The sequence below is a fragment of the Anopheles coustani genome, chromosome 2, assembly GCF_943734705.1.
Source record: "Anopheles coustani chromosome 2, idAnoCousDA_361_x.2, whole genome shotgun sequence".
NCBI classification, from domain to species: Eukaryota; Metazoa; Arthropoda; class Insecta; order Diptera; family Culicidae; genus Anopheles; species Anopheles coustani.
Genome location: NC_071289.1, coordinates 113441 through 137690, shown reverse-complemented (window position 1 = coordinate 137690; position 24250 = coordinate 113441). Strand labels below are relative to the sequence as shown.

General features: G+C 40.1%; 1 protein-coding gene across 1 annotated transcript; it reads right to left on the bottom strand.

Annotated features, from left to right (window-relative positions):
* Positions 1-81: 81 nt before the first annotated feature.
* On the bottom strand, positions 82-20436 carry LOC131267262 (protein dachsous). The gene is made up of 12 exons (XM_058270092.1): positions 18655-20436; positions 9186-9366; positions 8617-9105; positions 7909-8519; positions 7371-7836; positions 6800-7302; positions 5236-6736; positions 4794-5166; positions 3588-4726; positions 3209-3514; positions 934-3132; positions 82-867 (listed from the first exon to the last, which is right to left on the bottom strand). Exons 1-12 carry the CDS (start codon positions 20434-20436, stop codon positions 107-109), a joined length of 10311 nt encoding a protein of 3436 aa, XP_058126075.1. The 3' UTR covers positions 82-106.
* Positions 20437-24250: the final 3814 nt, after the last annotated feature.

The following is a 24250-nucleotide window of genomic DNA, read 5'->3' as shown; positions in this document are numbered from 1 at the left end:
ATTTTTCTTCAGTGTTAAATACCGTGCCAATTTCGGTTGACACCATAGGAAAAGGTCTTAGTCCTACACAGCCACGTTGAATGGAGGAAAGCAGGATAGTTTGGTTCTAGTAGGGTTTACGTTGGCCTCCACCTCGTTGCTGCGGTGGTCGAGGTAGCGAAACCATGTGATGCGACGTAGGGACGCCTGTTGACACGACATGTGGGGAAATCGAGGGTGATCTTGTTGCTAAGGGTGACAACGATGGTGAAAAACTGGGAGACATGGCAGAAGAGGTGCTGAAACCAGCAGCAGAGTCGTGGCTTATGGGAGAGCGGGGAAGTAAATACTGGTTCGGTGCTCCTGCATGGTGGCTGTTTGCGGTTCCTCGCCCGGCAAAAACTGGCACGTTGATTGACCGTGGTGCAACGTTTGTTAGCAATGGTGGCGGTATGTTTTTCACCGTGTGGTGTAACGAATTTTTACTTTTCGCACTCGACGTGCCACTGTTGCCACTCTGTACAGACAGTGTATCATCTTTAAGGCGAGCAATTTCAGAAAATACGTGCGCGAGGGGCTGGTACTGGGGGCCCCAGTCGAGTAAATAGTCCCAGTTATAACTACCCGTCAGTTCTTCCTCGCTATGTACAATTGAACTGAGCGAGCCGTTCATTGAAATTCCTTGTTGATTACCGACGACTGGTACGTCCCCATATCCACCCATCATAACATGGTCCACCGTGGCACCGATGCTTCCCGCATTGGTGACCGTCTCGTCCACACTGCTGGCTCTATCACTATTATTGGTCACATCGTTTAACTTGGCATAGATGAGATTCGTCAAGTCAGATTCCCTATGGTGTTCGTCGTCGAACATGTGCAACGTGTCTATTGGAAGTGTGTGCAACATGGCATCCTTAGAACTACCTAAGCCCATGCTTTCTGAGCAGCGACGTGAAGAATTTGACGCGTTCCCAGTTGTACCGTTATCCACGATTCCCAAACGAGCCAAATACTCTTGAGTGTTTTGTACGGACACGTCTGACAATCGACCATCAAGCTGCAGTCCATCCCGTTGTAGAGGTCCACCTTCGTTGATCATGCGGATCTCTTCATCTTCTCCATCATCTTCAGCTGAACCTCGTCCACTTGAACCAGATTGTTCAGACCCAGATAACTCGGATGTAGTAGCAGCACCTGAGTTGGAGCTTGCACCATAAGGTGGAATTTCATCGTATTTCGGTGGGGCAAACTGGGTCGCACTCGTTGTCCCACTGGATGATCCTCGAATAGGGATTGTATCAAACGCACTAGGATCGACGTAATTGTTGGAGTGGCCAACAGATTCCGAGCTTAGGCCAGACTTATTGACATGTTTTTGTTGCCGGCTGCGTAGGTGCAAGAAGAGAAAAACAGATGCAGCACCAATGATCACTAGTAGAAGTGAGATGATCAAACCGAGTGCCCAGCTCGCAAAGCTTCCGCCACCAGAAACGGAGTGTGAGTTTTCATAGCCACCGGATGTGCTGGGCTCGGTGCCTTTGTGGGCCGATGCATCTATGGCAATCTCAACCACAGTCATATTAGTAAGCGACCCTTGTCTTCCAGAGCCGGCAGTTACAACCAAACTAATGTCTCTTCCGGTGTCAAGCATCGAGGAAATGTTGTCTAGTTTCTTTTTGATCAGGATTGCTCCCGTGGTACGATTCATCTTAAAATACGGATGCAGGGTAGTGAGTTGATACACTATACGGCCATCAGGTCCGCAGTCTCTATCCGTCGCCGTTACGTGGCCAACAACATAACCCACGGAAAAGTATCCCGATTCTGGAGGTTTTATAACAAATCGATAAGTGCGCTCTGTAAATTGTGGACTAAACTCATCACGACTTTCGATGATGATCTTTACACGAACCGATTTCGATTTTCCGCCCTTGTCGGTGGCTCGCAGCGTGAACGAGTATCGACTTTTTTCCTCATAATCGAAGATAGCATTCGAGTTAACGACACCAGTTATAGCGTCGACTTTGAAAAAATTTCCGCTGTCGTCTAGACTAGTGTAGCCTCTGGAGAGTGCATTTTCAATCGTGTAGTTCACAGTACCAAATGGGCCCCGATCCATGTCCGTAGCCCGGGCAGTGAAAATGCTAATGCCGATCGGTTCATTTTCTCCAACAAACTCTAGATATTCCGGAACTGGAAACTGTGGCTCATTGTCATTTTCGTCGGATAAATCAATGGTGAAGGGGTGAACTGAACATCTAGCTGTGAAATGGCTGTCACATGCACGAACGACCAAACTATAATGCGTCGGACCGCGATCGTAATCAAGATAGTTGTTGGTGTACAGCAGCCCGGATACTAGATCGATAGAGAACACACCGCAGTCGTTGCCAGAGATTATCTGGTAAAATACCTCGGAGCTAGGCGTACCAGGTTGGTCTGCGTCGACTGCTACTAATGTTGCAATCGAGTACTTTACCGGTGCCAGCTCACTGATCGTTGCCTCATAGATTCCCGGTTGGAACTCAGGTGCGTTATCGTTAGCATCCTCTATCGTAATCATCACTCGCACTACTGTAGTGAGGTTCATTTTGTTATACTTGTGCCTCACTCCTGCATCGAGAGTTACAACTTTCAACTCGTAGTAGTCAATCTTCTCACGATCTAATTTATCCACTAACACAATATTGCCTTCGGGGTATGCAACATCGAAAACTTCTCCTTCATTCCCATCGATGATTTGAAAAGCTACTGATTCAGAATATTGAGTGTTAATTGATTTCGGTAATAAGTTGACCACTATTGTACCAGGAGGAGAAGCCTCGTTCACTGTTGCTCGATACTGACTTTGTACAAGATGAGGATGTGGTAGTCCTTTAGACTCCATCTCTAAACGTACGGTAGTAGTGGATGAAAGTGCTGGTGTTCCAGAATCGATAGCAGCTATAGTAATGTAAACTGTTCCGAAGCGAACACGCTTAGTTAGTTGACTGATGTTAGCAAACAGATGACCATCAGTTTCATCAATGGTGAAACCGCTGGCTGTAGGGGATACAATAGAATAGCGAATTGCTGCATTTCGTTCGCTATCAGCATCTAATGCGTTTACCGTTAGTACCATAACATTTCCATTACTGCCAGCAGAAGAATCTAAAAATAGGTAAAAGTATTGTATTCACATTTCGTAAACCTATACAAATTAGTTTTGTTTTAAGTTATAGTTTACCTGAAAGTAATGCTTGGTATGTGATCTGCTGAAAGACCGGCGCATTATCATTAACGTCTAGCACTCGAACGGTAAGCGTTGTTCGAGCAATATGTGCTGAATCGGAAGCCAATAATCGTAGCAGAAATTCGTGTCGATCCTCGTAGTCAAGCGGTTTTATGAGAATGATTTTACCACTATATCGATCTATTGAAAAGTAATTTGTAGCATCGTCCTCCATGAGTTCGGAAAAGCTGTAAGTAAGCGGAGGGTTGCTGTCTACATCGTTCGCAGTAATAGTAGTCAGTACCGTTCCAACGCTCGTTGCTGAAAATGGGATGAGCCCGACCGGATTAAATAGTCAATAAAGATGTTTCTAGCGAGAAATAGTTTAACATACCTTCACTAACGCTTATGACCGTATTGGGAGGAAATGTTGGTTGATTGTCGTTAACATCGACGACATTTACATTGATGGTGGCTGTTCCGGTCATTTGAGGAACCCCTTCATCGGTTGCTATGACTTTTAGTTTATACTTATCACGGATCTCCCGATCAAGAACAATGTTCGTTTTGACGATTCCACTAAACGCAGGCTCGATGATAAAGGCGTTGTCGTGATTACCATCTACAATATGATACAAAATTCTTGCGTTTGTGCCCTGATCTGTGTCAAATGCATCAATCTTGATAACGAATGTGCCCTTATTGTTACCCTCCCAAACGGAGGCTGCATACTGCTGCTGAGTGAAACGTGGGGCATTATCATTTCGGTCCTGCAGTTCCACCTTGATCGTTGTATATCCATACAGCAACGGACTACCATCGGTCCTAGCGACTGCCACTAGCTCGATGCCTGCGGTTTTTAACCGGCTAAACTTTTCAAAGTCAAGATTGTGGGAGTTGCGAATTTTAATCTCTCCTGTAACTGCATCAATCGAAAACATCCCTGCCTCATTTCCTGAACCAAAGCTATAGATGATCTTTTGCCTCCGACCATCGCTTCGCACTGCATTCAACTGTAGCACTGCGTAACCAACTGGAGTGTTTTCCATGAGCGTTACCCTATATGAGGTATTCTGGAAACGCAGCGTAGGTAGATCTTGCTGTACTTCCCCAATTCGAAGCTCGATTAATCCGTTTGCTATTTGTGGTGGGTTTCCTTTATCACGTGCGGTGACTTCGATGTGCAGTAGGCGACCGTTTTCGCTAGCAAGACTTTGCGTTGCACTTAGTGCTCCCGTTGCAGAATTGATGCGAAATTTGGCATTGCTTGAATTCTCGATCAAGCTATAGACTATCTCTCCATTATTGCCTTGGTCATAATCGGAAGCGGATATGTGTAGCAATGTTTGCCCTGGTTGCACTAATGCTCCTATGTGCTCTCGAAACGGATATTTATCGAACACTGGTTTGTTATCATTCACATCGGCAATGATGACCTGCACCTGCACATTTTGTGATCGTGCATTGTATTTCCCGCCGTCCATAGCTACAACCATAAAATTGTACACGTTTTGTCGTTCACGGTCGAAAAGCCTGTAAGTTGAAAATGCTTAATTAGGGTAATAAATCAAACATTTTGATATCTTTTCTTTACACTAACCCAGCCGTAGTTATAAGACCAGTCTTTTTGTCGATATCAAACAACCACTCGGTAACATTAGCTAATGAGTATGCAATCCGGGAATTGATGCCGACATCAGCATCTATTGCCTTCACCGTGAGTACATGTGTTCCAATTTTTGCATCCTCATCAATCGTAGCAATATATTTCTGAAGCTCAAATTTGGGATCATTATCGTTTTCGTCTTCTACGTGAATAGTAATATTGCAATGTCCCTGATGAGCTAACGGCGATCCACGATCGTGTGCGGTAATCTGCAAAACGTATCTGGCGTACACCTCACGGTCTAACGGACGAGCTGTCAAAGCACCGGTGCGTAAATCAATGCTAAATTTATTGCCCACGTTTCCACCTGTGTAACGTAAATTGACCATTTAATAAGGAATCAACATATAAGCTTACTAAGCAAAGTTATACATACCTGAAATACTATAGGTTACTTCTCCGTTCAGTCCATCGTCCATATCAGTTGCAACTACGGTGTGAATGATAGATTGTTCGCTGTTTTCGGGAACGGCCAACGAATAGCAAGATCCCACAACAAACTCTGGTGCGTGATCGTTGACATCCGTTATGCGTATAACTAGCGTAGCAACGTCAAATTGTACCACATCCTGATTAGCAGATGATAGGGAGAGTGGATTTCTTAGCAGGTTTACTTCCGTCACATAGATTGGAATGGTGTAGATATCCTTTGTCTCTCGATCAAACATTCCGCGTGTAGTAACGATACCACGAATTGAATCCACAGTAAACAGATCATCACCGGTCCCTTTTGGGATTTCGTACGTAAGATTTACAGAACCTCCTGGAGTGCCAGTGTCTGAAAAAGACTTGGCGGATACACGGACGACGAAGCTGCCTATTGGGACGTTTTCTGTGATGTTTACATGATAAACAGGTTCGGAAAAGCGCGGGGGACTGTTGGTTGTATTTTGTATTACAATCTGGATAGTAATTTTGGCGTCACGAGGATGAGGGGAACCGTGATCTCTAGCTGAAATCAGCAGCTGATACTTTCCATTTCCTGTGTTTCTTTTGCCACTGTCTACAATGAAATTACTACTAAATGGTTTCGCCAATCTGATGATACCGGAGTTAGAATCGATCGTAAAGCGCTCGTCATCATTACCAGCGACGATATTGTACGCGATTCGACCATTTTCGCCACTGTCTTGATCGATTGCCACCACACGTGAAACAACCTGATCAATTTCCAGTGAGTCGCTGATGTGCACCACGGTATCTGGCGTTTGTGGAACCACAAATATTGGCGTGTTGTCATTCACATCAGTCACTATGATGCGCGCTGTGACTGAGGTTGTTAATCTTTCTGAGAAATTTGACGATTGATCGGTTGCTTGCACTATAAGCAATAGTTCTTGACTCTGCTCGTGGTCCAGAGGTGATAAGAGCGTTAGTGAACCGGTAAGCGAGTCGATTGCGAAATACTCCTTTTGAGCAGTAAGTATAGGTCTGGAGAGATTGTATTTGATTTCTGCATTCGTACCGGTATCGTTATCTTGTACGGTAAAGTTATATACGATTGCTCCCACAGCAGTATCTTCAGATATATAAACGTTAATGGGATCACAGGGCCACTTTGGTGGATTGTCGTTAACATCGGCAATTTCAATTTTGACTGTAACAGCCGAACTCTGCGGATTGTTGGATGCGCTCATGTCCAAGGCACGTATTTCCATACGATACTCATTTTGCTGCTCACGATCGAGTTGTCGAGCAACGACTAGTTTGCCCGAGTTGCGATCAATATCGAATGCTCCTTCTGAAATATCATTTGTGAGGGGTGTCAACGTGTAGGTTATATGCTCAGTTGCACTTGAGATAAGATTTTCCATATCTGCTTGTTCATTGCCACTGATAGAGCCAATAACGTGTCCCACACCAACATCTTCGCGCAACTGTAGGGTAAAAAAAATAAATTAAGTAAAGTACAACAAAATGCAATATAAATATTTACTTACTCTAAACACCAAACTAGAGCTTGTGAAGGTAGGACGATTATCATTCAAATCAAGTACTTCGATTCTGAGGAGACGAACTGTCTGTTTTGGTGGTTGACCTCCGTCGGTAGCTGCTACTGTCAACCGATAGATAGTTTTTTCCTCGTGGTCCAATGAGGTCAACGTGCGAATTACGCCACTTATTGTATCGATTGAGAATACACCGTACCCGTCAGAGTCGCGACCCTTAAGTATGGAGTAAGTGATCGATGCATTTTGGCCGTTGTCACGGTCGATAGCGCGAATTTTTACAACCTCCGTTCCAATTGGTTGCTCCTCTCGCACACTCACTACATCTTCCTGCGGATCTACAATGTCCGGAGCGTTATCATTGACGTCTAGAATATGGATTTTGATATAAACACGTGAGCTACGGTATGGAGTGCCTTGATCTCTGGCTTCCACCACCAGGTCATAATCTTCTTTAGTTTCACGATCAAGCGAGTCGCGCGTAGTTATTTCACCTACAATACAAAAATAGTTGACGTAAGAAACGAATATGTCATTTACAATCTAGTGATTTTTCTCATACCCGATACGGGATTGATCTGGAAACTGGTGTTGCTCGGAATAATACTGTATCGCACGACGGCATTGATTCCGGCATCAGCATCCAGTGCAACAACCGTTCCGATCGTAGCTCCCCGCCGCATATTTTCCTCAATTTCGAAACTATAAACCAGTTTCGTAAAGATCGGGTTGTTATCGTTTGCGTCAAGTATTGTGACAATCACATGAGTCGTGGCACTGAGAATCGGCACACCGTTGTCACTAACCAGGACAGTAATATTGTACCATTCCTTTACTTCTCGATCAAGTTTTGTGCGAAGATAAATCCACCCACTGTTAGGGAAAATTCCGAAAATATCCGAGACGGTCTCTTCTTTTATAGCATCTTGCGTTAATTTTTCTGTTCGACCATGATCTTCTGAAAGAATCTTATACGTCAGTCGTGCATTATTGCCAGTATCGGCATCGCTCGCAGTGACTTGAAGGATCTATTGAATACAAAAGAAAAAATAGATTGAATCAACAGCTATTTCTCGAGTAGATGAATGTTATAAACCTACCTGCGAGTTGCTTGACGTTGACTCTAGTACTTTGACTGAGTATTCTTTCTTTTCAAAGACTGGTGCATTGTCATTAACATCTTGAACCTCGACAATAATGGTGAGATTGGTGGACAGTGATACCGTACCAGAATCGGATGCCGTCACTATTAACGTATGTCGTTGCATAGTTTCGTAATCCAGGGATTTTGCTAGCGTCAAATGTCCACTACGGCTGTCTATACTGAATAGATTGGTCTTACTTCTTTTTTTAGCGTCAGGTTGACTTGCCAATTTGTAAATTATGACACCGCTCATACCGGAGTCCTTGTCTTGGGCGTTTGCTTCATACAGCGGGGAACCAATTTCAACATTCTCTGGTACTGAAATGCGAACCATGTTGGATTCGAACTCGGGTGGATTGTCGTTTACGTCTTCAATATCAATATTGACTTGCGTGTGACCATAAGCTGGAGGATCTCCACTTGTTGCTTGGATATTCAGCAGCACTTGTGGCTTAGTTTCGTGATCGAGTGCATTAGCCACGCGAATGTTTCCTGATACTGGATCAATAGCAAAGTATCCGTCTGGGTCGCCAGAGTAGATGAAATATCTAAGCGACCCCCGATTGCCTGAAAACGTAGAAGTAAAATGGAAAGTTAATGTTTTGTGAAAAGACTAAAAACTGACTAATGTTTGGAATGATTGAAAAAAGTATTGTATGCTTACCGGAACTGCTGCTCGTTGCTGAAACTGTTCCCACAACCGTATTACGTTTGACGTCCTCTTTGACATAGTACGTGTACCGCGGTTTATCGAAAATTGGTGGGCGTTGCGTGGCGTCGATAACACTAATGAAAACTTCGGCATCTTGCGTGGACCGTAGACCTCCACCGTCGCTCGCTGAAATATTAAGCCGATGGTACGGTTGTGTCCTGCTCGAGAGCATGTTGGGTCTAGTAACGAAAATTTCGCCTGTCAATCGGTCCATGCGAAATATGCCTGCCTCATTGCCCGCCACTATTCGATAACTGATGGTACCAAAGCTACCGGAATCTGAATCCGTGGCCACTACGACTACTACAGGTGTAGAAAGGAGTGAATTGGTTGGCATAGATTCTCGCAAAGACACATTGTATTCGCGCGGATAGAACGTGGGACGGTTATCGTTGATGTCAGTCAATTGAATTTTCACCATAGCTGTCGTACTAAGACCGCCTAGAAACAAAAAGAAAGCCAAAGATAAAACGTGCAACAGCATTAAAAGTTGATAAACAAATGTGAGTGCTAAAACATACCCCGATCGGTGGCAATTATAGGAAACTCATACGAATTTCGATTTTCATAGTCAAGTTCATTAGCGATGCACACTTCACCAGTACTAGGCCGGATCTCGAACACGTTGATCTTTTTGTATCCCTCACCGAGGGTGTAGTTTACCATCGCATTGACGCCGCAATCCGGGTCAGTTGCCGAAACCTGCAAATTTGGATAATATAGAGAATAAATTACAATGTTATACACTCTGTCACTTTGATGTTACGTTAACGGGTTATCTTTCACATCCTGACATTTTCTTCGCAAAATTGCACAATTTATGGTTTTAACAGCACCATGTCTAATTTTCATTTCATCAAAAATACGAATATATCACCAGGAGTTTTTTCACCAAAATTCACTACTGGACTGGACAATCATTGATTAGACTTGCAAAGTTTTATCATAATATGTTTGGCAGGTGCGCCGTTATAATCATATATCGCTGTGTTTCGATCCTTCTCCTTAGATTTATGAACATAAGCAAATATTTTATCAACATTCTTTTACGATTGACTGGGAATAAATTGGAATGATCTCGTTCTTATAATAATGGTAAATTTTACTGTAGCCTATAATAATTAGAACCTAGCACATCTTCTTCTCCTTCTTCTTGGCGTAACGACCTCTTGGTCATGCCTGCCCGTTAAGGGCTTACGAGACTTTCCCTGTTGTACGTGGATAATCAGTCCTCTCGTACAGGGGAGGGTCCGGTCTCGGTTGGGATTCGAACCCACGCAGTCGAGGCCTAGCACTAGTCGCTGTAATTAATCGATAACTAAATAATGAAAGGATAGTCCACTATATTATCAGTGTGCAATATCTGTTAAACTATATTAATAGTTATGACTCCATCAAACAAGTCGGTGGACATGCAGAAATTATCTTTCAACTAAACCCAAAGAACAGAGACGCAAGAAAAATATTGATAGTCAATCAATTAGAAACAAGTATTTGTTTGTACAAAAATACAAGGTTTTCGAATAAATCAAGGGCAATACTTAAAGAGTGCGTTGAAAAACAAACATTTTCATCTCTCTGATATACAAGCAATGCGTTTCTGCAAATGAACTAAAGGAAAAGAAACAACCATTTCCTATCATCTATCTAACGTAACCTTTTAGATGTTGCCATACATTGAAAAACATTGCTTACAATTCAAAATAACAGTCTTTATTCGTTCTATACTGTTATTGTTGTTAGATATTAAGAAGCAACAAACTAACTAAAAATGTATTTTCCTACATCTAAGCTAATTAATAGTGCTTGGCAAATTACTAACAATATGTTATTAAGTCTTATAATACGCTATAAGAATAGCAATGAGAAATCTGATACACTTTTGACTGGCGTACTTAGAACTGGATATTTCTTCTTTGTTGAAATTATTTTAAACCGGTACCATTATTATTGAAACATTTCAAAACTAACATTGATCACGAACGAACCAACAAACAAAATAAATCGATTTGTAGAATAATGAATCCAAATAATATGAGAAGACAAGCAATATGAAAAAGCCAATGCAGTTGAAAATAACGTTCTCGTTGAAACCAATACGCTAACCACCAAATTCGTCACCATCATCGGTTGACCATGAAGGTGCTCATCGAATGGCCGTCGATTGGATCCGCGATCGTCTTATTACGTTCAGCGGTTCAGCGAAAATCAATGATGCAGAGGCTCAATGGTGTAATGAAAAACAAGGGAAAATGTACTCTTATCTCCATCCTTGGAACCTTCAATCAACGAATACATGCACACTATCGCCCATCGCCTTATAGCTTGTTTCAGGCTTCTTTTAAATAAATGAGATTTTTCGTTCAATACAAACTCAATTCAAAGAAGGTTTTCATTGCTCAGCCAAGTAGTGGAAAATAAAATACAAAAAACCGGCAATGCGTGAAAGGGAATGGAAGTGAGTGGAAAACGCAGGAAGTTGATTGGGATTCGGTTGTGCAGCGCGAGTGATGAGGGAAAAGAACTTGAATGAAACCCATCCTCAAATGAGATAGCATCGCAATCATAACGTTTTTTGACTGTCGGTCTATGTATGCATCTTACCTTGTGCAGAGACGAAAAGGAAGATGAATGGAATGTAGAAGGCTAACTTTCTTCCCTTATAGCTTCACCAGGACTTGATCGTCTTGATCGTTTTCTTTTTCTTTTTTCGGAATCTTCCTGATTCATTGAAACAGAATGCCCTACGGACGGGTCATTCGACACCATCCGGAGGGTGGGCTGATCGTCCCTTCCCACAGGGAAGGCTGCGGGAAAATTGGCGATGTACTCCTAAAGTGAATCTTAACGCCGCTTGCATCCCAAGTTGGAGATTGGGTTTGAGGATCTTGATGGCTACGCGCAGGTGAACGAATTAAATTTACTTCATGTGCAATAAGGGATGGTAAGATAGATCATGTTTCATTTTCGTTAATACTAAGATTTGTGATACAATGTACAAATTTGGACAAATATTTTGATTTTGGTTTTGATGAAACATTGTGCAAATCTACACATCACTTACATAACGGTTAACATGAACCATTAAAGACCAGTCTAAATGTAAAATATTCAGTTTAAGCCGGTTAAAAAATAAGCGCTGGGCTCCTTAGGCGTCGTTAGTACGAATCCATACTGACGCTGGGACCCTCCTCTTGTACTAAAATCAGTATAACAATATATAAATCTAAGTGTTTCTGTCACAATACGTTCGTTACCTTACTGAGACTTTTTTTTTAAAGGGTAGTTTTATGAATGTAATCTTGAGAAGTACATTTGTGTTATACCAACCATGGTCTGTACAACCATGTACAGCCTCTACATCTAACCATGTGCTGTACAATCATATAAAAAAGTTACCTGCGGACGACATACAATCCAATTACATGATTTTTTGTACCAGTACCATCTTACAACACTATCTCAATAAATTCCTTTGTTGTAGATAACAGTAAGCACTGTTAGCCGTTTGGTGTTCAGCAGGATTGGATTTGGTATAGGTTTCTCTTCTTCTTTAGCGAATCGACTACATTTTGTCTCGGTTGAATTTTGAACCTAGGCCATCGAGTGAATGCCTCGGCGCTCGTAGGCCCATTTTCTAACTTAGTTGTCGCCCACTTCTTGGTCAGAGCTAAAAAACAGTATTTTCTAAATTTGTATAGGTTTTTACAATAATTAAATAAAAATAAGCAACAAATCAGTTTGGTTACCGCTAGGGCCCAAGAGAAGATTGATCTGCTTCTGATTTCTCGTCGCCTTCGAGCGTAATAAATTAATTCAATCACCGAAATATATTTTTTTTAATTCGAAGAAAAAAATGGAGATGAATGAAAAGACTGTCACTATGGCAAACGAAGCACTAATCCTAACAAACTGAAATGGCACAAAAAGGAAAAAAATCGTTGGGATATATGTAGTTAAATATAGTTGATATATCGCGTTCTTTCTTCAAGGCTGAAGGTAATATATATGCTATTAGGTTCATCATTATTAGAAGTTAACATGGCATGGGTAATATATATGCTATTAGGTTCATCGTTATTAGAAGTTAACATGGCACGAAGAGTTTACACACGTTTTGTGACATGCTCTCGCAGAGAGACAAAAGGAATGTATATAGCACATAAGCGGGGATCAACTAGCTTAGATAAACGGTGATCAATCCTATGAGTTAACTCAATTGTAGCTCATGTACGTTTCTGATAGTTACTTTAACAGACGAAAACTGGTTGGTTTTAATGCTGCTTCAAAGAACTAATTAGCCGGAACATTTGAAAAATCATGTTTCTCAATGTATAAGTTTCTTCACAACTGAGCCACTTAATATGCAGTCTATAGATGGAGATAGGACTAGTAGTAACCAATAATACAATGACAAATTTATCAGATGAGGTATATACTGAATATTTCAGACTTTATTTTTGGATCATATGTAGAAATGTCTTTATAACTCTTCTTCTGTGCAACTTCCGTCTTTTACTTTATGCAGTCCGATAGATCGGCCAGTGGGTGTGTTCACTGCACAATTCAAAACACAATCATTTGAGTAGGTTTCGTTGTTGCTTCCACAAACTGGTCGATATATGAGTTGACACGCACAAGCTGCCATTTCAGAGTTGATGTCAGCGTACGCTTTATGAACTGAGGAAGTCAGTACAGCCAATAAAAGCGATGTTATGAACAAATGCGTTTGCATTTTGACTGTGGCTATGATTTTCAGGAAACAAAATTGCTTAATTTCAACTATTTGTGAATCAACTGACACGTTGTATGTGTGTAGCTGTACCACTACGCAAATATCGACTGACAGAGGTTATTTGGAGCGCTGGTAGATGATGGAGTAATGCGATATGAGTGCATGAATCGCCTAAACACATCACACATTTCTTATCAGCAGGTGGCGTGTGTAGTCTACTGATAAGATAGGTCGATAAATGGACTTTAACACGTTATGCGCTATGCGCAAATTGCACTGCTTTCCGTTCTGCCAGCGATTCGTAGAAACGCCGGCCTACCTAACGGACTCTGTCGGTCCAAGCAGACCGACGCCAGCTTACGGGAAAGAACACTGTCAGACTCACGGGACCGACGTAGCGCTTAACGTGTTAACTTGAGCATGGCTGGGACAAAGTGCTCTTTGGATTGTTTTTTAGTTATGTTGAACTAAATAATAAGTATGCCATCGAAAAAACAAGCCCAGATTTATATCACTTTCAGTAACAGAAGCTTATCGTTCCTAACTTTTCAGAACTTCTACTAGATGAACAACACAATGCTTATATCATTATTAAAAAATGCTTTTGCACTCTATGCTATATGTTTTGTCCCGAATAAATGCATGATGGCCATAGGCGGATCATAGCGTAATCAATCTAAGCAGCAGCAGCTGCTTGGGATCCCGAGCATTCGAGGGCCCCGTTCTTTTTGTCCATATTTTTTTCAAATTTTGATGTTGGAATTCTTTGCCAACAACTGGATACTTTGTTTGTGAATTTACTTTCGAATGAAAGGAAATAAAGAATATGAAAATGTGAGAATGTAGCAACTGAATTATCTGCATTGAGTTTCAATGAAGAAAAGGTCACCAAACGTCGCTTTCTCGTGTATTGTTTTGGTTAAAATAAAAAGATTGATGCACTAACGTATATAAAAGAGATCAGTTTAAAGATTTTATCAAAGTGGAGGACAACTCGTAGAATAGATTGAGGATAATGCATTAATAAAAGAATAGCAAATTAAATTTTCTATACATTACCAAATATAGAAATCAATCTTCAAATGGTAGTAACTTTTTCTATTTGACTCATTTCCCAAAACCGAACTTTTTCAGTTTTAAAACGGACTAAAACAAGTGGAAAGATATTTAACTAAAAAGTTATAAAATAAATTATGTGCTAATTTTGATCATAGAAATTGATATTATGGACCCAACGAACTTCGCCACGTTCCATATTAACAATACGCTAATATTGGTATAACAAATTGTTGAAACTCAAGGGAACACACATAAGAATAACAGATCCATCTTTAAGTCGTGGCATATCAGGCAAACCCAAAAAATGTTTAGAAATTTCTCTAAATGATTCACGACTTCATTTTCATTTTCAATGCGATCAGTACATGAGCGCAATGATCCAGTTGGAGTTATTAGCATAGATAAAAGCTGTTTTCATGAATTTTCAAATTTTTTAGCATTTCTTCAGAAATTTTCAAATTTTATTTTTTTCCTATCCTTTCTTGGGTAACAAGGAACACAACATACGAAGACATCGCCAAGATTGGTCCCGCCGGTTTTGAGTTTTTCATTTTTTTTTCGACTATAGATACAAATATTTTTTCAAGTTTTTTGACTTTCTGATTTTTCCTTGGAAATTTTTCAAGCTTTTTATTTCCCTAAAACCTTAATAGGACCAAAAGGAACATATCACCAGAACACTTCGTTGGGAAAAACCCAGCCGTTTTGTAATAGATGGTACATTTTAGTTTTTTTTTTGCATGTAAAAAACCGTTTTTACTGAAAGAAATATGAATGTAGCGTAAGTTTTTGGAGTCTTCAATTTATAGCTGCTTGCTGCTTGACCACTTTGACGATGTCGGAAGAAACATGCGTGAACTCCGATTTGTAATTTGCAAGTACTGCTCACTCGAACTACTGCTATTTCGAAGTACGAATATCGTTTACAACATTTCTTTGTGATTGTCTATATTGCAGGGTTTTAAATATGTTAAGGTTTTGCTATAAATCTATAAGTAATGTAATTATTCTCAAAGTTACTCAATTTCATTTTTGCAAAGCTTATAAAAAGCAGGTATGGTATAGTGAATTCAAAGCTTTATCACAAAAAAGTCTTTCTATTTTTAAACATAAGGTCGTTAATCTATTAGGAAAGCAGCTAGATTGGTATGCAATGCAAAAGCAACTGCACTAGGCTGGGTTTCCGTTTGCACCGCATATGAGCTCACATTAAAATTTTTTAAACAAACTTTGTTAACTTGAGGCATTTCAAAAGAAGCAACACTACAAAAGGGAATCGCAAAACAAAATAAAATAAAATAAAACATTTAGTGCTGCACGTCTTCACTAAACATATTAACATATTACTACTCATACGATAGAGTTTTGCTATCAGGTTATCTACTAACGTGTTCCATCTGATTTCCCATAAACAAATAAGTAGAAGACCACATTTAAAAGTAAAAGGAAGCGATATAATCTGGCAGGGGAACGCTCCCCCTTGAAGTCTAATTTTCACCACCGAAGTCGGGACTGCGAAAAAGGTGCGATAATAGCAGTCGACAGCTTTTGAACTAAAATATAAAGGCGAAGAAAACATAAGCGGATGAAAGACAAAGCTCATTGTGCAGAGCACCATCTTATGTCTTAGTTCTACAGAAATGTAAAAGTGACCACCACAATATTCAGCATTGCTTGTTCATCGTTTACGTTTCGATTGTGGTAGGGATGCCATCCGCAAACAGTTAACGAAAAGGAAAAGTCAGGCATCATTAGTCCGAAAAGTTTTACTGCCAATCATCGGGTCTAAGGGTTTGTGTTTCCCATTTCATTTTTCCATTTCTTTCGTTTGTTCTTGCTTTTCGCTCTTGCTGATAACCCTTCTTGATGCTTGCCTTGTTTTACACAAGCAGATCACATTGAGGCGTCAACAGAAACGGAGAGAAAAGTAGAAAAACCACATCAATTGAAAAAACGAATTGAACGAATCAGTATCACACAACTAAAAGAAAAATTTATAGAAATGAACAAAATGACAGCGGTTGGACTACATAAATTGGTTCATGTGGATACAAACTTCCTTAGATCCCTCTTTATAATTTTGTTCGAGATATCTCAGGTCAGGTAATATGGTCTAGTAATGTTTTTTTCTTTAGAGCATAATTTTGTCAACAAAGCCCATATAACTTATCTAATGAAAATCGCATTAGCATTCACCCCTAAGATATGATTACGCAAAAGGTACAGGGGAATGTAAGATTTGCAAGGTAAACATTATCAATTATAAATTTATCCATTATTCGAGCCCAAAATGGTTAATAAACAATTTGGATATGCGCATTGACTCTTTGATTTTGCCCATGCTATTTACTAAGTATCAGTCCTTTTAAACAATGACACAAATTGAGCATTTTTAACAATAATTCAAACGAACGAATAGGTTGAATGCATAAAACGCAGATTGTCGTGTCATAAGATGGAGAAAAAAGGTGGTGAACGGTACAGTTAAGGAAACCTGAAATAGTTCGTGTGTGCAAAGGAGAAAAACTGAATGAAGCTGAAACGCGAAGATGAAAAAATAACGTGTATCTTGCACTGGGAGCTTTGGAATCCTTAGGTATGTGAGGAGGCACATGGCCGCATAAAATGTTTCTATTCTGCCGATCGCTGCGCCACAACGATGTAGGAGGTGAAAACGTTGGATAGAAGAAAAAACATCTCAACAGAGTTTAAAAGAGAATCTTCGAAAAGCTTTCATCTTACAGTCTGCACTAACACACGAAAACCACAGTTGGTCGCCATGTTCAATTTCTGTCCAACTATACTTGATCCTTGTAGTTGTGACAGACACAATGAGGCGATTGATGATCCAGTGAGCTGCTGGTACAAGAGGGGAAGGATGTAAGGTTGAAGATAGCTTCGGCGGAAACAAAAGTTAAATTTTTCCCGATGTCGAACCGTGTAAACCAAGTGTGAAGGGAATGTTCTCAAGAGCGAGCTGCCGATAACTACGCGGTCTTACTGACCAAGAAACAAGTTTTTCTGAACTCATGAACAGGTCTGGTGGAAGCCTCAACCCGCAGCGGCACCTTTCTTGTAAGATCGTTCTCTAAGGAACCGCGACCCCGTTGTCAAATGATCTGGTGCAGTGTGGATGTCTTATGTTATTTTCAGACGTTACTTGTATACGTGCAACTATAACGAAAGTGTAACTTTTTATGTTTCACGTACACATTGTTATGTTGGAATGTCGCTGTCTGCTTCATTGTTGATCAGCTACTACTTTCATTTGTCGGAAACATGGGTATCATCGGCGTATGTTTATATTATCTATCAGTTTTTCATGTTTCTATTACTTCTTAGGCACAAGCAATGTAAATATGCTTTAGTTTACATCGTTCGTGCGTTAATACTATTGACAACAGCTTATTAGAATATACTTCGATAGTATGAATTTGAATGTATGACAGTTTTTGAATGTAGTATGAAGAGGCAAATAGAATAACTTATCTTTTCATAAATTACATCACGCTATAAAAATATGAGACTATAATTTTGGAATAATGACATATTGTAAAGGTGCTTGTATGTTCTAGTAATATACCTACTTAAACATTTTTGTTCATATATAATAACTTCTCGCATTGAACACAAATTTAAGCTCGCGACTAATTTTGTACAAGTTCTTTAAGTTGTAAAAACATTATTTAGCAAACAAATTATAACGACAAATGGCTGATCAATATTCTTCAATAGCTTTCATAATATCTTTTATTTCTTCTGCCCTCAAAATATATATATATATATATCCTTTTTCTCTTAACGAAAGTAGATAGTCAGCCCTTTTGTATTGGAATCGGTCCGTCACAGAAAATATGGTATGCAGGGAAAACAAATGGGGAAATGAACCTATGATCATGCTCAACTCGAAGAGTCACAACCTCTACTTGAGATTTTCAAGTCAATCAAATTCATTCTCTGGCTTAAAAAACTGTTTCAGTCCGCCCATGTTAAACAATAGGCAACTATTACCATCTTCTAGATACAAACCAGGAAGGCTTAAAAATGAATCCATGAAGTGAATAACATTTTTAAAATTGTTTACTATTAGATTAGAAAAGAGTGTCCCTTTTACTAGACTTCCCTTGACTCATTGTGAGATAAGATTTCCGTGTCAGATTGACTTCACTGAGCAAATGACAACATAATTAACTCACCTTTAAAATGCAGCGTCCTTTAGTTTCATTCTCAGCCACGGATACATTGTAGAAACTCTGGTCGAAGATAGGCTCATTATCATTGACGTCATGGATCGTAACTAGCACTGTGCCGGTAGAAGACAAGGGTGGCCTTCCGTTGTCCTGAGCCACCACAACTAGCTGTGGCACCGGGTCCGTCTCGCAATCGATGTGCGCGCGTGTCGTGATAAGCCCAGAGTGACTATCGATCTGGAACCAATGCGAGTGTGTATCGGGCGTGTCAACAAGCGAGTATACGATAGCAGAATTATTGCCCTCGTCACGATCGATTGCCGTCACCTGAATAACGGAGGTACCCGGATCAGCAACTTCCATGACGTTTGCGTGGTACACGTCCTTCTCAAACTCAGGCGCGTTATCATTGATATCGGTCACGGTTAGGAAAATGTCCTTTGCGGCATGCAATGGAGGATTACCCGTGTCGGTCGCGATCACACTAAGGGTGTAATTCGGCTTAATCTCACGATCGAGTGGTAACGAAACGATCACCAAGTAGATTATGTTGTCTCGCGTTGTCAGCCCAAAGTGTCCTTCGCCTCCAGAAAGGGTCACGTTTACGTTAGCATATTCCGTCCTGGAGTCTGGGTCGTTGACGGAAATCCGAGCTACAAACTCGCCTGGTTGGGCCGACTCTGATATCTTGGGTGTAGCATCGTCGCTCAGAAAGATAACATTGATGATCGGCTGGTTGTCGTTCACGTCTGTCACTCTAATCGACACGAAGGCTGTCGTTTCCAGCGGCTGCATTCCTCTATCCTTGGCCACTACGACTAGTTCATGCAGCTCACGTGTCTCAAAGTCAAGTGGTTTGTTGACGGATATGAGTCCCGTAGAAGGATCGATACGGAACATCTGCTCTTTATCACTTTGCCGCCGATTGATTGCGTATTCTACCTGACCATTCTCACCGGCATCCTGGTCGGTAGCGTACACCTGAAGGACCGTTGTACCGATCGTGGCGTTCTCGGGCACAGTCGCAAAATACCGACTCTGATTGAAGATTGGTTGATTGTCATTCACGTCCTGGATCGTGATGTTGACCGTCATTTGACCGCGCATTGGGGGGCTTCCTCCATCCAGCGCTTCGACAACAAGGTTGTAGGCTGGAGTTGTTTCCCGGTCGAGGAATCCGTTGATTTGCAGGTCCAAATACAGTACACCGTCTCTTTCGCGATGTGAAGACAACCGGAACGCGTTGTTTGCATTACCCGAAATTATGCTGTACCGCTGTGTATTGTATCGGCCGAGGTCAGCGTCTCGTGCGGGATTGAGTGTCCGCTTTACATCTCGAGGTGTATTTTCCGGGAACTCAATGTTCATCAGGCTTGTCGGAAAGGTAGGCGCATTGTCATTTTCGTCCAGTACGCGTACCAAAACACGTACGTTCTCCCCGCTATGCGGAATGGCTACTAGTGAGTAGGACGAACGATTTTCCCTATCCAGTGCTATCTTTGTCCGAATCTCTCCCGTCGTATGATCTATTGCTAAGTCTGTATCTACTGCGCTGCCTGGAACAGGCACAATCAGATACGGTGGTCCACTGTCACCACTCTCGTCGTTTAAAAATTCCCCAATGAAACCGATTTGATGTCCTATCGGGACACCCTCTGATACCTCCAGCTCCCGTACATGCTCTGCTATTGCTATTGGTAGCATATTAAACAAAGTTCCAGGACCTCCCCCTCCACCACTATCTCCACTAAAGGCACAGATCATTAATAAAAACCACAGGAGTGACATTTTTCTGTGCCGATTACTGCAGCTACTGTGACTACCTGTGGTTTCATTTGCTGTCATTGTGTGTACATTCAACATGATCAACTTGCTTGTGCACTCTGAATTTTTCTTGTCTGTCGGAGATGAAGGAACTTGATATGCCAGGATTCTCGCGATAATACTGCAGTAGTACAGCGTATGGAGTTTTTTGAAACCGGCGTAACTCCTTCACCGCTGATCGCCAGTCGCTACAAATCATCACCTCCTTTGTGCCCGTAAACGATCTCGACATACTATGCTACATTTGATACACTGTGTCATCCCGTCGGTATTTGTTAACGTTTTCGATTTGTAGTTCGTGACGATATCTGTAAAACACAGGAGATGGTTCCATTAACAAATGTATTTATTTATGATTGTAACGAATTTAATACGATAGAAAAGTTGACGATAAGCATATATTTACGTTTTCCGAATATAACTAGGTAACCGAGTGGTCAGATCAAAATGCCTAAGTTTTAATTACAACTTGTCTTCTAAGACACTCTTGCGATATTTTTCATGCCATTGGCCAAAAAGTAGCTTATATCACTTTAGTGCAGCATTTCCAGAAAAATGTATTGATCGTAGAGCAAACAAAAAAGCTCTTTGAGAGCGAAGGTTCAAACTTTTATTTAAAAAATGAGTGGGTTGAAAAACTATCGAGCTTTCACTACATTTATTCTATACAACATGTATTTAAATTAAAGTTTACTTCGAAAAACCATAATTCAGTAGCAGATGAATTTGTTTTTTATTTCATAGCTTACATTTACAAGGAAAAGGAACTGATAAGAATTTATAATTTAATAAAACACCAGTAAAATGACGGGTGCTGATGGTGGAGCAGTAGCGCGAGGTAATACTATGCACAATTTGGGATTTAATCTCGAGTCTGGCACCCCCGGTATTACACCGATCTGTAATATACCGTGTGTCTGTCACAGTAACTTTTTTCGGTGAGAGGCCTTGTCCCACTAGGGGGATATTGTGCCACATAAAAAAACAAAGGTTGCTGACCATTACTACCAAGGTTCCTAACTTATACTCAATTTTAACTCTTATGATCATTGATCATCTATGTTAGAACTTATGAAGTTCGTTGTATTTGACTTCTATTTATGCCAAAGCTTTTATATTTTTTCAATTCTTTCAATTCTTTCAATTCTTTTTTCGAACATGATTATGTTTCCAAACCGTTTATTTACCTTATAAAGTCTGAATATTGAAAAACAATAATTAACGTTTTTCACACTTCCGGATGTATTAATATTGTAGACTGTTAATGATGTGAATGCGGTTGATAGGTTTTGTTTGGTACTTAACACGAAAACTACTAAAATGTACCAATTTCTTCCTTTTTTGTAATTTTTATCACTAATTCTTTCACTTTATCTTCTTTTTCACACATATCTACTAATATAAGGTAACATGTACTTTTCCAGTACCGTATGTACGATTACAACTTATACCAGCGTTGCTTCAAGCATCAAATTTGAAATTTGCGCAAATCACTTTATTCCACTGTGCTACATCATGGCGCAGCAAACAGCATCACTGTATTTTTTTGCCTTTCTCGTTTAACTTTCAGCCACATGGACAAAACGAAGCTTTTATGTGAACATTGATTATTATTTCGTCACGGTTTACCACTTATTCTGCCTGAACTAACGTCAAACAAGAACATGTTGTACCCATTTCACTTTTTGTCGAATTTTTCACATTCGGTTAGGTGATGTTGGAACACAAGAACTGATTTTCATGTTTAACACACCTGAATTCATAAAGCTAATCACTTCAACTTCAATTCACTTTTCTCATCCACTATATTATATTTTAACGTCTTTTTGCATACATCTTTATAAATAAATAGATTCAATTTGAAACAATCAGTGAAATAGGGAACCCTGAAGCAAATTTAGATTACATGTATCCTTTTTTTATTCGCATTCGAATAAGGGTATATCTCTTTCTCATGCGCACGCGATCACGCAAAAACACACACTCATGTGGACCAAAACACATACACATACATAAACGTACAAATACATATACTTATAGCCGCGATCACACAATACACACGTAAGCACGTGTAGCTCACTTGCACAGGGAATGCTTTTATATATCTACATATATGTAAATATATGTATCCATAAAGCTATATATATAAATATATATTTGACATATTATATATAATATACTTGCGTTTCTACACTCTGGAACCTACGCACACAAAATCAAAACACATCCGTGTTACCGTTAGTATCAATTCCAATTTTTTCTTGTGTTAAAACGATTTTTCATCTTTTCTTGTTTCTTGGAGTATGCTTATTTTATGAACATTCTGCTGCATCTTCTGTTACTCCGTTTACAGAAAAGGTACAAAATTATTGCATCTAAGATCTCACACGTGGTTTAAGGTGCTCTTTTCAATTATATTATCATTCGAAGAAACCATCTTTTTTTTTATGCACATTTCATATTCACTTGCCACGTTGTATTTGGGAAAAGCACTTAATTTTTTACTATTTACCCTGACATCATAGGTAATGGAAAGCAACATTTCACAAAACCACTTCAACACAAATGAGACACTTTGCGACAAACCCAACCGTATGGAGTTCACCTCTACCGTATCGTTGAAGTCTTTCATGTCTATTTCATCTTTTTTCGTTATATTCGTATAATATGCGACGAAGATCCGTGTAACGTAGTGCTGATTAAGCCAATTTAATATGTTTGTACAATTTTGCTTCGAACTGCTTCGAAAAATGAACTTCGATTTACAACATAAGCTACATAAAGAAAACTTTTGATACCGATGAAAAACCTACAACTAACTTTAGTGATACCACTGAAAACTTATACAGGGCGTTAGCGCCATTGCAGCGCGTCACTTGTTGCTTCAACACCGTCGTATTCCGACTTCAACTGAATTTGATACATGGGAATTTATTTTCTTACAACAGAAGAATCCCATTTCTTCCTTCCACAACTAAGGGCACTAGAAGTCACAAATACCAATGGTAACTGATATTTGGAGAGGCAACACTGACACATTCATGAGCCGAACTAGTAGATGGAATGCCGAAAAAAAGTTCCTTGGTTTGGTAGTTGAATGGAACACGCAGGGTGCAAAGAAACTCATCTCACCGCAAGCCACCAATCGATTATGTGCTATGCTGCAGTAACGAGAAGCATCAACAATATATGAATAAACCATCTCATCCAGATCGCCGTATGTGTTCGTACTGGTAGGAACCTGCCACGATCAGGTAAGCGACCACTTTTTTCGCCCTTTGAGCTGGTCTTTGCGGTGCCCTTTTGGCACTCCCTGTGTGTGAGTGTTTTTATGTGAAATTATAACCTGAACCAACCACGATCGGATACTTTGGTACGTGGAGATGTTTTGCGTGGACTGTTGTCGGTCAAAACCTAAACCCATGCTAAGAAGTTTGGATTCGTTACCTTAGATAGGCTATAAGTGCTCAATATTGTTTATGGAGATTTTTCACCTGCAAAGAATGCAAATAAAACGTTTTAGTCGAAACTAAATACCTAATAATGTTAAACCTATTTTCTAATTTTTCTTCAATTACAGCACTGCATTGATGAACTATAATTCAAAATGGATGGATTGCAAACACCAAAACCTAATATATTGGTTGCATGTCATATGTAATATGTAATCATACATAATACAATAAACTTAATGAAATGGTAGGCAGAAGTAATATTGCATATGGTCGTTTGTATGTTTATTTTGTTTGTTATCTGTGACTCATTTGTTGTGATGTCG

Coding starts and splice junctions, on each gene's coding strand:
- LOC131267262 (XM_058270092.1), bottom strand. CDS start 20,436: ATGTCACTCCTGTGGTTTTTATTAATGATCTGTGCCTTTAGTGGAGAT. Junction 8,520..8,616: donor AGCAACGAGCAGCAGTTCCG/GTAAGCATACAA, acceptor CTACGTTTTCAG/GCAATCGGGGGTCGCTTAGA. Junction 3,133..3,208: donor ATACCAAGCATTACTTTCAG/GTAAACTATAAC, acceptor ACCTATTTTTAG/ATTCTTCTGCTGGCAGTAAT.